The sequence below is a fragment of the Homalodisca vitripennis genome, chromosome 6 (genome assembly GCF_021130785.1).
Source record: "Homalodisca vitripennis isolate AUS2020 chromosome 6, UT_GWSS_2.1, whole genome shotgun sequence".
Lineage (NCBI taxonomy): Eukaryota > Metazoa > Arthropoda > Insecta > Hemiptera > Cicadellidae > Homalodisca > Homalodisca vitripennis.
Window position 1 is genome coordinate 56,150,827 of NC_060212.1, and position 16,431 is coordinate 56,167,257.

General features: G+C 32.5%; 1 protein-coding gene across 2 annotated transcripts; it reads left to right on the plus strand.

Moving 5' to 3' along the window:
• Positions 1–1,049: 1,049 nt before the first annotated feature.
• Positions 1,050–15,252, plus strand: LOC124364338. 2 transcript variants are annotated; one of them, XM_046819724.1, is made up of 3 exons: positions 1,050–1,253; positions 8,564–8,909; positions 13,291–15,252. In XM_046819724.1, exons 1-3 carry the CDS (start codon positions 1,135–1,137, stop codon positions 13,495–13,497), a joined length of 672 nt encoding a protein of 223 aa, XP_046675680.1. In that variant the 5' UTR covers positions 1,050–1,134; the 3' UTR covers positions 13,498–15,252. The 2 variants fall into 2 exon arrangements, with proteins under 2 accessions (XP_046675680.1, XP_046675681.1); XM_046819725.1 differs by lacking the exon at positions 1,050–1,253 and adding an exon at positions 6,662–7,501.
• The last annotated feature ends 1,179 nt before the right edge of the window (positions 15,253–16,431 follow it).

The window sequence follows — 16,431 nt, forward strand, 5'->3', positions numbered from 1 at the left end:
AAAGTGTGGTTTACTCAATTACATGCCCAAGATTATGACTTTAAGAGCTCATTAACGTGATCATTGCTGACATTAAAGTTGAAATGGCAATTTAATAACAATTTTTAATATAATTCTAAAAGTAAATTTTTAAAAACAGTGGAGATACCTATATCGTATTCAATCATGTCTTATAAAATCCCAAGTTTCTGAGTTATGAAGTTTTGAAGTTTGGTTGAAAAACGCCAAAAGCCGGCCTTTCTTGTCGTTCTTATTCATATAAAAATTTAAAGTTATTAATTGTTAATAATTTTATTTATATTTCTAAAATCAGAAATGTACAAACAAAATTGTAATGTAACTCTCTGTTAATTTTAATTAATTTATTTTAGCTCTACTAGTTAATTTGTGGTTAACGTTCAAACCTGGGTTTCTGTACTAGATCCAATTGTAAACTGAACCAAGAAAAGAGGACAATATAGTGAACAGAGATACGACAGCGAGAATTTCACAGATTTATTAGTTTACGTATATTTATATTTTCCAAGAGTAAAAACAGAGGATACGAACGTGGACATACGCTTCAAAATTACATGACTTCTTCATATTATACATAAGATACTCTCAACGAAAAAGCTATCAGTGTTTGACTTTAGGATTCCTCTCCCTAGCTGAAGATCATTTAAGTGCTAATTAAATACTTTGAACTATCCAATAAATAATTATAGAAAGTTGCACGGAAATTTAAATCGTAATACTCGTATCTTACAATGGCAATAAATTATCTTTCGAATGCTACGCCATTTAGAAAAGAAATAATTCTATGACATACTTGTTATTGAGAAAGAAATTGCCGGTAAAATATAACTTTCGATTGAAGTTATTACCACTACAAATAGTTTGTCTTTAATAAACTTTTATACTCCTTCTCTTCTATCATTCAACGAAACAAACAGAGTGGAGCAAATTCAACACTACAGTATTATTTAGCTGATGGGAGTGGGAGTCGATTGAGAGGGAGACGCATTGTTGGTGATGAGTTTGTTGATCTTGTGCTCGTATAAGTGCTAACGAAACATCGTTCACCACTCTCGCTCAAATAATTTGACCTTGCCCTTCAACTACCGTTGAGGCAGTAACGTGCCATTGTGGGTAATGCAGTTTATAGATTGGAAATTTAATAGAAACATGTGTAGTAAACTACCGGGTATAATTTTGATCGTATATATCATATCATATTCTAGTGCTATCCAGGACAAGGTCATTAGAAAAAGGTAAATTCATTATGTATTACATACAACTATTAATTTACTTCCATAATAAATAAAACAATTCTAAATTTAATATGTATTTAACACTCTCTAGTTAATTTAAATGCCTAAATCAGGTGGAAATTTAATCTATACTGTATTAGATTCAGAAATAAATAATTACTGTTTCTTCAAAAACAATGTTCACTTTGTAAACCAAAGGTTTATTGGCAAGTCCACCAACTTGACAATCCAATACACAGATGTAAAGTAGAAACTAGGAAACTGCTGACGTCGTCTGTAAAACTTCTGAATGATAGTAAACAAAATAAATGTTGCAGTAATTATTAATTTAAAATAACGTTTGCGAAATTACACTTTATTCTAGTAAATATTGAAATCTGTTTTAATTTTTATACTTCCACAATGTATGATTTTGTTTTGAGTAAATATTGAGATACCTATTAATGAAAAGGTTATAAACACAGAGCGTGTGTTATCAATGAATTTATGATTGTGTTCTAGATACATTATTATTTTAAATGTATTATTTAAAGTCTTGAAGAATATTTTACAGCTATGGTACATTTAATAGCTTAAAATTTTGCATACTTTGAGATTCTCCAAGATTTGGTTTACTAAAATTTTATGAGAAATACTATGCTTTTTAAAAATAAGGTTGCCTAACAGTAGATTGTGTTTATAAAACCAGATTGAAAAAAGTGTTGTTGAGCAAAAGATATTTGAAAACTAAACTGTTGAATTAATCTGCAATTGGTGAGGATGTTTATTTAATAGGCTACTGATGCATGTATGCCTACCATGCATGATGCATGGGGCAGGCTAAAACTTTATTAATATGTGCTAAATTTTATAATTATATTTTATTTTAATTTACAAAGTGTTTGGAAAACCTCCAGATTCAGAGGGAGATACTCTGCTCACTCAACTTTTTACATTTTTTACTGTTTAAATATATTACAAAGTGAATGTTTAAAAACATTTTAGATGAGTACAGATGTTAGAAAGATGAAATAAAAAAAATGTATTAATATCAAATTATGCAAAGAAATCCTCTGTCCCTATCTAGGGGTAGGCTACAATAAGCGGACCGGGTTTTTTATATCGAAGAACGTAATCATCGATACCTAATAATAAAAGTGTCTGTAGTCCGCAACAACAAACATATGTTTTAAATTAAAATGTGAATTTAATACTAACAGTGATCAAACAAATTATTATAACCAAAATTAGGAAAACTGGAGACGACCATATTTACTCCTCTCACAGTTACATTTGTTTCTTTCCCACAAATTTCACATAATGGGTTTTTCAGTACGAGTCCTACATGTTGAAGCTACGAAAAAACATGTATTGTCATCATTCAAAGCAATGTTGTGTAGTTTTCTAAAATTGACTGCCATTCTTAATAATCAAATGTTACTTATGTAAAATTTAAATATTACCTTACATGTATTACTTGAAAGTGTTTACAGCTGTAGATATAGATTATTTAAGTTAATTGTTCAAAATAATTAATTAGTATTGATTGATTATATCGATGGTTATAATTGAGTAATACCGTTTGCCAATTTCGATATAAAAAACCGGATCCGCTTATCGTACCCTACCTCTATCTAGGCTTACAGTTTGTTATTAAGTGATCTATACATAATTAAGTACATATGTATTATAGATAGAACAAATTTAATTCAATCTCAACGGGCGCTTATGTTTTTTGAGATTGAATGTAGGTACTAATATGAGGAATGTATGTCTTTCTACCATAGTGTGGGTAACAATGTGATGGCCAGGGTCATTTCTGATTGGTACTTTCCCATGCCAGATTGTTGAATGTGATCTGAAGTCAGAAAAGTACCAATCAGAAATGCCCCTGCCCATCAGTGTCGGCTTCAGTGGCGCCGTCGGCACCAGTCCACTCTTCTGGCAGAAAAAGATAAACATTCTTCCAGGTAATACCTAAATTTAAGCTCAGATTTTATTTTATACTCCAACGGCAATCATGTAAGCGCTTGTAAAAATTAAATTAAATTTCCTTTCTAATTAATAATACATACATACCTATCTACCTGTGTCACGTAATAACAAATAATAGGAGAGACACAGACACGTCTATAACCAGCCTACACTTGTTATTCTATTGTTATTATCTAAAGATTTACCCAATCTTTATACAATAATTGTACGCAAAAAGAATTATAATACATTAATAGCTAGAACAACACATTACAATAACAAAAGTAATTTCAAAAAGGCATTACAAATAACAAAACTAACTTTAGCCTGAACCTACATATCAGAGATGCTTACAATAGTTACATCTTGCCCAGCAGTGAGCTAATTGTGAAATGAAGGAAAAGATTTTCCACAGACCGGCACACTTCCCTGCGGTACAAAAAAAAACCCAAAGGTAGTCTGCTATAGTCTGCCGATATTCCACTCCTCAACATCTTGACTGCTCGCAACTTTTAACAATCAACATCTCAACTTTCAATCTCATATTCATCACTATATTCAAATTCTCCAAAATATAGTGAATTCTTGTTTATAGCTTACATTATACATTATTATAGGTTATCAATAAGTTAGTTATATTTTAAGTTAAATAAATTGTTATTAGGTTGTATAAGTAGGTAGATACATACATATGTATTATAAATATACAAAGTTAAGAGTGCTCATGTGATCTGAGGTTGAATTATTATATAATTAAAGTATTATCTTGAGGTATCATTTTCTTTTTTGGCCAGAAGAGTGGAGTGGCACTGATACCCGCACTAATGGCTAGAGACATTTCCGAACTGTACTTTTCCGACCTCAGGTCATGTTCCGGATCGTTGAAATTTTCAGATGTCAGATCACATTAGCACGGATATTGAGTCATTAAAGGTCAAAGCTTATTACTTGTGCAGGCTTGTTTAAGCAATCGGTGAAGGTAAGTGGTAAGGGGTCGCTGTGCCTAGTCTATATTTACATGTACACATATTTCTCCCCTATGTCATATCTTGCCTCTACCCTATCTCTCTCTATCTCTCCAAGGTTGTGGACACAGCTACATGCCTCCTTCTGTAAATAGGATTACTTCAACACTATAAAGGATACAGAGTCATTGTAGAAGCAGGCCTGTGTTAGCAATCAGGAAAGGTAAGCGGTGGCAGTGTCCAGCTACACGCCTCCTGCTGTAGATACATATTTTGTCTTAACAACACCCATTTTCATCTCAGATGTAATTAAAAACGGTTTCTTATTTCAATATTAAAGAAATTTAAGTTGATTGAAATTGTAGAGAATATAAAAAAATTGAATCGCGTAGGCTAATAACAAATAAATAGGTGATGGTGACAGAGGATTACCATGTCATATTCAGTTAATATTTAGAATTTTTTTTTCATTTATTTCATTTTTTCCAGCACCACTAATCATTTAAAATGTTATTACAAAATTAATTTTAAATATATTTAAATAGTAAAAGAATTGGAAGTTGTTACAGTAATTGTAGAGAATTACCCTGTGGTTTTAACCCAATTCCCAAGATCCATTTTTGTTTAAATTTAAAAAAACTCGCATTCCTTTTGAGGATTTTCACATTTTATAAAGTTGTAAAATTTTTACCAAATATTTTTAAAAGTCAGATAATAGTGTTTTATAACGATTTTCGAATAAACGCACAAATAATTTTTCATCTTCTGATCCAACTTTGGGGGAGTCAGAAAACCCTACCAAATAACATGACAGGGAGTTTGTATACAATTACTTTGTACTGGTCCTATTAAAATAAACATGTAATAAATATCTAAGGATGGAAGAGGCCATAGAGAGTCTGTGGTGACTACTCCCAAAAGACTTCCCTATCAGTATTAGAGTCCCATGACACTCATTTTTAAAGTTGTCCAATTTTTTAAACTTGTAAAATCTATGTCAATTTTCATTAATGTCTGATCGCGAATGCCTGAGTCAGCTAAAGAATACTAAAACTCACCTAACCACAATATTCTAGGTAGGATAACTATAATTTTGGAATCTTCAGATACAAAAACACAAACTGTATTTTCTTCACTTAAACTAAATGGATAACTATATCTTTCTATTCTGTTAAACTCTTCAACAAAATGTTAACAATCAGGATTATGAAAAATTAATCAATAAAATATGTGTAAAAAACACATATGAAGTGGTAGACAAGACTGAAATCACAGATACATATAGGTCTCTGAGTACTATGTTTTTTAAGGTGAAATTTTTGTTGAATTATGGTTACACCTTCCTAGGAATATTATAAATTAAAACACTTGATATGTGAACAGGGAGTAATACATAATTTATCAGGTCCTTGTTATTAAACTTAAGAGATATCTAAGAACAAAATTTTATCCTTAGATAATTTTTCAGAAAGTCTGTTATCGCCCATCCCCCAGCAGTTCAGCATAATCAGATATGCTCAGTTCTTTACCACCAATAAAATTTAGACAGATAGATTAATTTGCCAATCACCTACAAGGCAAATTGTGTACACCACATCACATGTTGCGTTACAGGCTTTGCTGAAGTTGATTACAAAATTTCAAATAGTATCTATTTTCATGTTTTAACAGTCTCCCACAAGACAAAAAAAATTATGTCAGTGTCCTGTGTGATAGGCTTCAATAACGCTCCGCCAAATTCTATGGTTAGACATGTAACATCACAGAACTTGTTCTTATCTATGTTGAAATGAGGTTTCACAAAAAAATTACACAAGAAATCTTTCTTGAGATATCTTGCCACATGGTACATTCACATTTTTCTTCATTAAGTGTTCAGCAGTATTCAAATAATAAAAGTTTCGGTGAGCTACGGAGAATACTACAACACAAGAATGTGCCAAATCAATTCTTTTCATTTATTTATAACAGTGACTTTCCACTCTATTGTTTTACTTTTTCCTCTGTTAATAAAAATGACATATGTTGAACTTCATATTATGATTTTTTATACATATATTTATTCTACTAATTTGTCATTGCTTTCATGGTTACCTATAAGACCAATGTAAAAATATCCCTAAAGCTCAGCCAAATCAAATGGGAGTACCATAAATGTTCAACAAACTCTGTTTTCTATGATCCTGTGAAGTACACAGTGGTCATCAGCAACACCTTAAGACTTATGATTTTTAAGAACCGTTTTAAGATCTATTGTGATAGTTGGATAAGGCAAATAAAGAAAATAAATTCATTGTTTATCTACAAGTAACGTTAGTTCTAGTTTCTTGTGTAGAGTGGGCAGTGGTTAGCAACTACTTCAGACTATTTGGTTCTTAAGAACTACTTTAAGATCTACTAAAGTAAAGTAAAGATGTCTTATTTTACCAGGTGAAGTTAGGGCTAAGAAGCCTTCTCTAACAATCTACTGTGTATGTTACAAAAATGATAATAAAACAATAGATTTATTTGACCAGTAATACAATCCCAGGCCATTAAACATTTACACTCTCTGTAAGTAACTCTTTTTAAGCACTTGAAGACCAAATAGGTACATTTTAAGAACATGATGTTACAGTCAGAGCTGTGACTTTGAATTTAAGTTGACAATCCTAAACTTGCAACAATCAACAAAAAACAGCACCTTAAGTTAATTTTGGGAAAAATCTTAGTAGTAGCAGCCAGTCACTGTTGGAACTTGGACCAATGTTTGAGGGCAAGCTAGACAGTGGCTGTAAGGTGACGGTTAGCAGCTCTGGGGCTCCTATTTATTATGTGGCCAACAACTACGTGGAAGCTGACTGAGGGCTTCACCCACAATAATCATGGGAACTGGTGTTAGTGTATCTGATAATTTTAATTTTAGTATCTTTTCTAGGACTAGACGAATTGCCATTCATAATCACCCTTAAAATGATTTTCTGAATGATTGGCTTTCCTCTAAGAGTAGATCAGCCCTCCGGCGATAGTGTAGGAAAGGCAAATAGGGTAATAAAGGAGGCTGTTGAAGATATTCAGTTCTGCAACTTTATTGACACCACTTTATTGTAATGTATACATTGTACAAAACATTGATTGCACATAAACAATACTGGAAAACATGTTTTGGCTCACTCGATCTGTCAATCTTGGAAATAGAGTAAGATATCGTAATATATTAAGATAGATAGCCACTAACCATTGCTCCTCACTAAATAATTCCACATTTTCTATCATCAAACATCACATATTTTACGCAGCAACCAATGATCTATCAGCAGAACTATTTCACCACTTTCATGCCTCTACACAGTAAGTAGTATTGATAAATTCTGATTCTAATAAATAAAAATATAAGCAGTATAGAAAATCATTAATAGTAATATAACTTGTAAATCTCTTTCAAAGAACAATTCCATTTCATTCTATGGATCTGTAAGTATTAAGATGTGTAGACAAATCAGTAATTTATAAATGATTTAACAATTTTTAATTTAATATTTAACTGGTGTGAAACATTTTCTAATGCAGAAATAGTAAGTGATTAGTAAATTTAAATCAAAGAAATCCCTAAGTCTAGATGAAATATCTCCCAGGATTTTAAAACAATACATTTATATGCTATCTAAACTTCTTGCTTCTATGGCAAATGATTCCCTGAATCAGGATGTCTTCCTTGACCACCTTAAGGTAGCCAAAATAAACTAATATTTTGAAACAAAGATTTAAATTCTGCAGAAAATTGTAGACATTATTCTGTCTTTTCAAAATTATTAGAAACCAATATAAACAAGGTTAAAAATTCGCTTCCAATAAGCTGTGGTAAAAAAGCTTTAGTGGTACAAAATTGACAGTGTTCACATAGTCTAAGAATATTTACTAGAAGGAAACGTTATGACTATTACGATCATAAGCAGCATTAATGTCATTTTTGTGATGTGTCTGACAAAGATAGCCTTGCTATCAAAAGGCCTCACAAAGATAAAAGTTTTAAGTATTGGTTTCAATGTAATAAAGTTAATTGTAGCCAATACAAGCTCCATCTTCAACAACAAAATATGTGTTGAATTCATTTGGTTCCATTTCAGATTTAACCTTTTGTCGTTCAACTTTATTACGCTTGCAGATTTACATTTGTTTTATTACTTTCAAGTACTAAACATTCATTAAAGGTTTGACGTCTTGTGAAGATTTTAAAACTTATTCAATTTTAAAGACTTGTTTTGTATTGATGATTTATTTTTACTATTCCTTTAATAAGGAGTTAAAATGTATGACTTTCTTCATAGAAGACATATACAATGTTTTATCTGGTTTCTTTTATTAGACTAGTTTTTGTCTTGAAAAAAAAAAAAAAATACTTTTATGTTTCAGAGAAGCTATGGAGGAGTTTGTACTGTTTGACTTCACCAAACTACCGAACTTGCATGGGTGGTCAGAAATGTCAGATGTTGTGAGGGAAGTAGGCATGTCTAAGGCAGTATTGGTTCTGCAGAAGACACAGAGGTTCCAGCGAGGAGTGCTCTTCACTATGCTCAATCCTCAGCCCAATGGGGCAGGGTTTGCTGGGTTCCGGACAGATACAGAGTTAGACCTGAGTGACTACAACACTCTCCGGCTCCACTGTCGAGGTCAGGGTGAGAACTACGGATATAAAGTTGTGCTGAGGCATAAAAATGAGAACACTGAACCGTTCCCTTCCTATGAACAGATGTTTCAGGTAAGAACACAATATAATCCCTGATTGACTGTTTGGAAAAGACTAATATAAACAACGAATATAGGTTCTTTATTGAATTATTTTCTTGTTATTGTCTTCATATCTTAATATTGGTGTGTGGCTTCATATAATAACAGCAGCCATCTTAAAAAACTGTTCCTTATTGGAATTAGAACAAAAACAGTTATTGTAAGTTTCGAAACGTTTCTTTGAAGTCAATAAATATGTCATACAAACTTGATTCTAACATTCTTTATTAAAATAACTACTAAGTTTATATCACTTTGAAAGCTTCCATTGATATGATGCCATTTTTTAGTGATAATAGAATATTATCTTTTTTTGAAGTCTGGATAGAACAATCTTTTTGATTAATTTTTAGACAGTTGGTAGCTGTGTCATATGTTGGACTAAGTTATTAGTAGGTTTCTCCTTGTCCATTTGTTTATACTCCGAGTACATTTTAGCTACTTAGTTTTTCTGGGGAATATGTCTTGTCCGAAAGAACGGTTGGTGATATGTAATGTGGGACTTTAAATTATCCTTCTTCGCAAAATTTAATGATTTTGGATGACATGTTGACCAGTCCAGAGGGTGTTCTTAATTGATAGGATTTTTCATTTCATCTCTTTCTTGGAGTTATTTCTGTTACAGTTGTTTCTATCCTGTATGGGGGATGATAGGTGTTATTCAGTGATATTTGATTTTGTGTTAGTGCCATCAGTGATGTTCAGAAAAAGGTGTGGAGGTAGTCACCAATTTTTCTAGTGTTGGTTTCATCAGCTCTTTGGATTTTCAATTAAGACAGATCTGAATTGGATCCACATTTTACAGCTTGTTCGTTATTTATTAACTTTTAGATTGCCTTTGTCCTGTTGTTTGCTTGATTTATACGAGGGTGGTCTGAAAAGTTTCTGACCCCAACGTGAAGATGGCAGCACACGGAAACAAAAGCTACTGAATTTCATTGTTCATCTGTTGACAGTTACTCTACAAAGTTTCAGCCATTTAGGACACACAGGTTTTATGTAATAGTTGTTTGAGTAAGTTGATGTCAGTTTTTTTTGTGAAAATGGAAAAATCGAGTATCGAGCTGTCATTAAATATTTGTTTTTGTAAGGCAATACGCCTTCACAAGTCAAAGATGAAATGGGGATTTTACACCATTATTTGCCACAGTGAAATTTTGGGCTGCTGAATTTAAATGTAGCCTTAAGAGCTTAGGAGACGGTTACAGAGATGGTAGCATCGCTGGGAGAAGTGTGTAGAGTTACAAGGAGACTATGTTGAAAAATTAAAATAAAATTCAGAAAAAATGTCTTGTATCTTTGTTTGATCGGATATTTTTCAGACCACTCTCGTATACTCTGCATTTGCTTCCTTTCTTAATTACCTGAGCTGTAGAGTATATGTCATCTTTTTTTGGAATGTTTCATTTTTGTCTTCCATTTTTCCTGTTAATTTGAACCTATTCTGAGCATTTATAAAGTAATTGTGTAGTTTCCTTATTGTAAATAATTTGATTTCTCCTGGATTGGTTTGATTTAGACATTTTCTATGGGTATGCTTTATCTAGTGCAGTTGTAAGATACTGTGAAGTTGAAAAAGCAAGATAATACCGCCTGTCATTGGGACGCTGAGGATCTATTGTGGTTTAATCTTGAAATCTAAACAACCCAGGTCATCTTGAGGCTCAACACATCCCCAGGAACTAAAATCCTATCTTAGCATTTTTTTAGAAATGCCTTGTACAGGTGTGAGGGCAGTCGCTTTGCAGTCACAAATACTGTGCTTAGTAGTTTTCCCGGACTCCCTGCAGAAGTGACATTTGTCCGAGTCAGAGATTCATTTGAATGTTGAGCTTAGCTCCAATTCACCTTCCTTTTATTGCAGCGTTTGATATCTGACACTGTCTCAGCCTTGACTCATGGAATCTGGAGTCATGTTCGTCTAAAGAGATCCAAAGAAAGTCGACAACGAAGAAGCTCTAAATGAAGCATTTACATCATTTCGACATCAGATATATCTGTAAATAGGTGAAGTGGTAGTCTCATTGTCTCATTAGTTACACAATTGAGTGCACTACAGTGTGATAGACACAATCTGTAAGCAGGGTGGAGCAACCGAGTTTTATACACATAATGTAGCTATGATAGGAACGGTTGATGATTGATTCAGTTGAATTTTGAGTTTAGCTCCCTACCACATCTTGTCAATAGTTTATCACCTCAGACATGTTCAGTCAAACTTCAAAGTGAAGAGACTTCGAAACCAGAATTATCAGCCATTAATGAACTGTGTGGATGTAAATGTTAATGGATTAAAAAGTGCTCTGCTAGGAATAAAACTTGCAATGCTTGTGGAAAACAATTGGACATTTTTTCAAGGTATCTACGTCCACTGATCAATACAAAAGTAGGTCAAGTTTATAAATATATTGAGTGGCCATTTTTGTAGGTGGACTAGCAAAAGCAAGAATAAAAAATCTTTAGTGTCATCTGTAATGATTGTAATGTCAAGTCCTAAGGTCAAAAGGGTTATGTTATACATATACACTGTATAAAATGATCATATAGAATACCTACTACTACACAGAATATAATATTTGACATTTATGTTAAGGAGTAAAAGTCAAAATAGATTAAATTAAATCTAAAAGGGAAAATTGTCTATGCTACACTGTAGTATTTCCACCACACTATAAAACAGTTTTTGTTGTAATTATTTCATTACAAAATTCTTGAAGGTTTTTACAAATATAATTTTTTTGCAGGCATAGGCAGTTTTTAAACAGTTTAACACCAGTATAAGAGTGTGCATTTATACTGGACCTTAGTTATAGTCAGCCTAACTAAGGTCTCGATGTCTAAAGTAGTCTTAAGTTTAAACAATTCTAATTTGTTTTAACAAACATCAACACTTAAAAAGTAGATATAAAAGGATAGAGAGTATGTTATGCTTTACATAAAATTACTTACAACAGTCAGTAAACGTTTACATTAAAGATTATATGGGTGGGGGGTCTCATTTGGCATATAATACCCCTTTAGCTCCAGTTATTTAGCTGCTCTGTACCAGCAACAGTTAATGGTAAACTGGTTTTTACTCTAATTGATACACATGAGAAGTTCTTTAAGTTTTGTTGAATGAGAGCACTACAACAAAACTAGGGTTACAGATGTTTCCTTCAACTGAAACAGTATCTTTGACATCAATATCAGTTACTTCAAAAATTACTGGTAACTGTATGATATAGCTCGCATTATTCGAACTTAAATATCGTGATATAAAACTCTTTCTCTTGTCAGACTTTTAATTCTGTAAATGTAATTCTGTACCTACATTTAATAATTGGGTATGATATATTGAAGAAGTACATTAGTGTGGAAGTGATATTTGGTGGTAATAAAGATTCACTGCCAGTTTGTAGTGTAGTAGCTTCAGTAGTTGAGCCCCCTATTTCATCATTTGCTAATATAAAGCTGTAAACTTGTTACCATTAAATCACAACATGATTCTTTGGGTGATATCAAGTTCATAGAAAACAAAACTGCTTGACTGTTGGTGAAAGATGTAATAGAACCAAGAAACTCTTCATGGCGAGCGCAGGTTCTGGTAGCCTGAACGAACACATATGGAAACATATGGTTATTGATTATTCCCAAACAATCAATAGTTTTACGCACTTTGTGTTAAATGTAGGATAATTAAAATTTAACCTATATCTAAAAAGTTACTTTGGCTCTGAAAAGGTAAATAAAAATATATGACCTTTATTGTTTTTTTCATAAAAATATCATTGACATAGTTTTTTTCAAATTATATAACAATGTTTTTACTTTTCTTATTATGATATAAAAGTAATTTGTTTGTTAAGTTAATGTACTACAAAGTACTACAGTCAATATTTACAAAAATTCCTGTATGGAATTATATTGAATGAATTAACTTATCTACTTTATTCATTATTTTTTACTTAATTTTAAACACATATTTTGGTTTTAAATTAATAATTATATAACTGTCATCATCATAATAATCTTGATCATAATTTTAAGTGGTTTGTTGCACTGTTTTTGAAATGGATTAATGCTCGTGTGAATTTTTAATATTTTAGTTCTTCTTGAAAGATAGGCTATATTGAAAAACAGTGTGTTAGTGAGTTGATATTTGAACATTAAAATAAATTAAATGTTTATGTTGATTGGGACAGTAAGTTCCCATATTGGACACCATATGCAAATAAGCCTAGCATCTGCCACCAGATTGGTATTCTCGTGCTGCTTATTAAGAGTCATGTACTAGCAAGCACAGCTGATATTGGTGGGTGGGTGGGGGGTGGGACCTCATCTCAAAGTTTAATTAAATACCTGTTTTCCAGGCACCTAACAGAAAGTTTGAAACTGTGGACCTGCCTCTGGCCGGATTTGAACCGTATTATCGCGGCAAGAAGCAGAATCAGTCGGCGCCGCTAGACAAAAGTCAGATCACCAACTTCGAGTTCCAGATCTACGGTGGGGTCTATCTCCCGGTGAAGCAGGCAGGGACCTCCTCCCTGGAGATTGACTGGGTCAAGGCGGTCCCTTAGTCCCTCTTCATATACCAATCTCTGTAACACTCTTTTGTGATGAAATTGGAATAAATGTTAACCTTTATTGCTCAATCAACCAGTGAAGAGTGAAAAGCAAAACACTATTAATAGTAACAGGTATGTTTTCGGGGATAAATAGGTCTTATTACAAGGTAGGAATATGCCACACACGTCGCGAAACAGGCTTTGCTGAGGTTGCATGCAAAATTTCAGATCTGTAATTCATTTCATTCTTAATATGTCCTGCTGGCAGATAGAGAAATATACAAACATACAGAAAAGAAATTTATACAAAGATTACGCTCAGCCAAATTTCACAATTCCATTCTGGTTGGACTTGCACCATACTAATATTGAACAGTAAATTTTACACCGTCTGTATAGATAAACTTAAATTGTACTGACATTTTCAATGGATATAGTTCAATTACATAAATATGTTGGAGAACTTAAGGTATAAAAACAGTTACACAGGCCTGCTGGTACTACAATTGCGTTCACTTAAGAATGATTTATTACTTATTTTTCATAATAGAACTCATTCTTGTCTATTTACGAATTGTTTCATCCAAAATACAAAATCTACGATCAAGTCTCTATTGGGATATCTTGCCACATGAAATATTTACATTTGTGTTCGTAAGTTAGGTTTCATAGCAGTGTTCAATAGTACAAGATCCAGATGAGCTAAGGAGGGTACTACAACGCAAGAGTTTGCTGAAATCAAATCTTTTCACCATCCTATAACATTAAATTTCCATTGTATTGTACATAAGACCAATGTAAAAATATACAATAACGGTCAGCCTAAACACATGGAGTAATGTGAACTATCATTGAACTCAGTGTTGTTTTTATAGAAATTAAGCTTTGAGCAAAATTTCATGACTATAAGTCAGTTTGTTTTTTAAATATTGTGAGGAAAGATAGACACATAGACAGTAGAAATTAGATTTTTCTAACCTCTCGAGTGATAGGGTTTGCTAAAGCTCAGCGAATTAAATTTTTAGCATCCATCCAAATTTCTGTTATCTACTGGTAGAGTAGGTAAGCTTTTTAAAATTATTTAGCATCATTACATCTAAGAGGCCAACTGCCTTATTGAGACCATAAAAAAATGTACTCTAAGTATAGGTTTCTCTAAAAACTCAATACTATCTACGTTATAAATATTATTATAAACTGTATTTATTATTTTCTAGTGGATAAGTCCTTTGCATCTGAATAGTTGTAATATGGTTCTGATTTACAAAAAAATTATCTTAATTTCTCTTCTCATTAAAATGTAGTTTGTTATTGACAATTTTTTTGTCCCATAAATGTCCAATATAATATCCATAAATGGACCATAACATCCTTGAATGTGTTGCCATTTGAAAATGTGCCATTAAATGCTTTTATGTGGCACATTAACAATATAATGTGCCATTATATTGTTCACCCCATTTAGGGAAGTGAACAATTACTGCTTAAAAATAAACCTCTGGAACTTTAATGAGTACTTCTTAAATCCGCTTTAAATTTTAGGTCTAACTTGGCTCCTAAATAACTAATTTCCTATAAACTATTATTTTATTGGGTTTTTGTACAGTTCCATTTTTATAGCATGAAATTTTGTTGATGTACCTTAATGCAGTTTTCCCAAATTTTAGGATTTAAAACTTTTTAATTGTTTTCAAGCATAATAGAGTTTATATTTTTGTACTGTAATTTCATGTGCTATATTATGTAATAAAAAGCTTGTTAAGTTTTCTTTTGTAGAAGTATCATTTATCCACAACTCTGTATGTAAAACTGCTACACTCACGTGTTGATAATGTAACTTTGAGTGGTGTGCTGTTCATGTGTGTTATAAGTGGATCAGATTTTAGTCTGTTCGGTGGCGGTGAAAGTTTTTAATTAAGTTTCAGAACATTTGATTAAAACAATATTTTAGTGCTGGAAATGCTTACTAACATAAATAATAATTTCCAATATCTAATCCAAATTTTATTATTAAGTTTTTTGTCGAAGAATAAATCAATTCACCAGGTGGCTTCGTCGTTAAAAATAACATGAATGAACATAAAACAATATGATCAAATAAAAACAGAAAACATTTTAAACGGGTTGGCCTATCATATTGTGTTGATAAGAAGAGCATTCAACTGGATAAGACAAGTCCTATGTGCTATTACTGATGAACAGCTGATTGTGGCTCAGGTGGCTTCAATTTGTGCTGAAAGAGGGCGTTAAGTAAACAGTTATAGTTGTACTTAAGCTCTTCATTGAGAACATTGTTCTTCATGCTTTTATTTTGGAATGTTTTATAAATTTCAAACTCCTCTAGCGTATTAAGTTTATTACCTCTTTGTCATATGGGTCCAGACAATCTTTAAAATCATTCATACAAATCAATCTTTCAAGTCCGTACAATTGTCGAGTAGGCATTGAGTGAAGTTCGATTTTAGCTTACCCTTTCTGGGTATAGGTCGATGTTCTTATATCGGGTTTCGAAAGTATCATATTCGGGAGTCTGACTATCATATAAACTAGGAGAGTTTGCACATTTGATCTTGTAAATACTTGTTTTATCCATAGCTGGTGTGTTTAATGCTTTTTGGGGACAGTACATTGTGTAGCAACTCTCCACATAATGTAGTTATGGTGGAAGGGTTAATTCAATGTGAATGCTAAATTTAGCTCTAGTTCACCTTTCTCTTAGTGCAGTGCCTGAGATCTGACATTGTCACAGACCTGAGTCCTGGAATCTGGAGTCATGTTCGCCTGAAGAGATCTAATAGACAGTCGGCAGCGAAGAAGGTCAAAACGAACTCTTTGCATCTTCTCATCATGTGCACAATTGAGTGCACTACGAAGCCTTTAACAGTGTCAGATCTCAGACACTGCAATAAGAGGAAGGTCAGCTGGAGCTAAACTTAACATTCACGC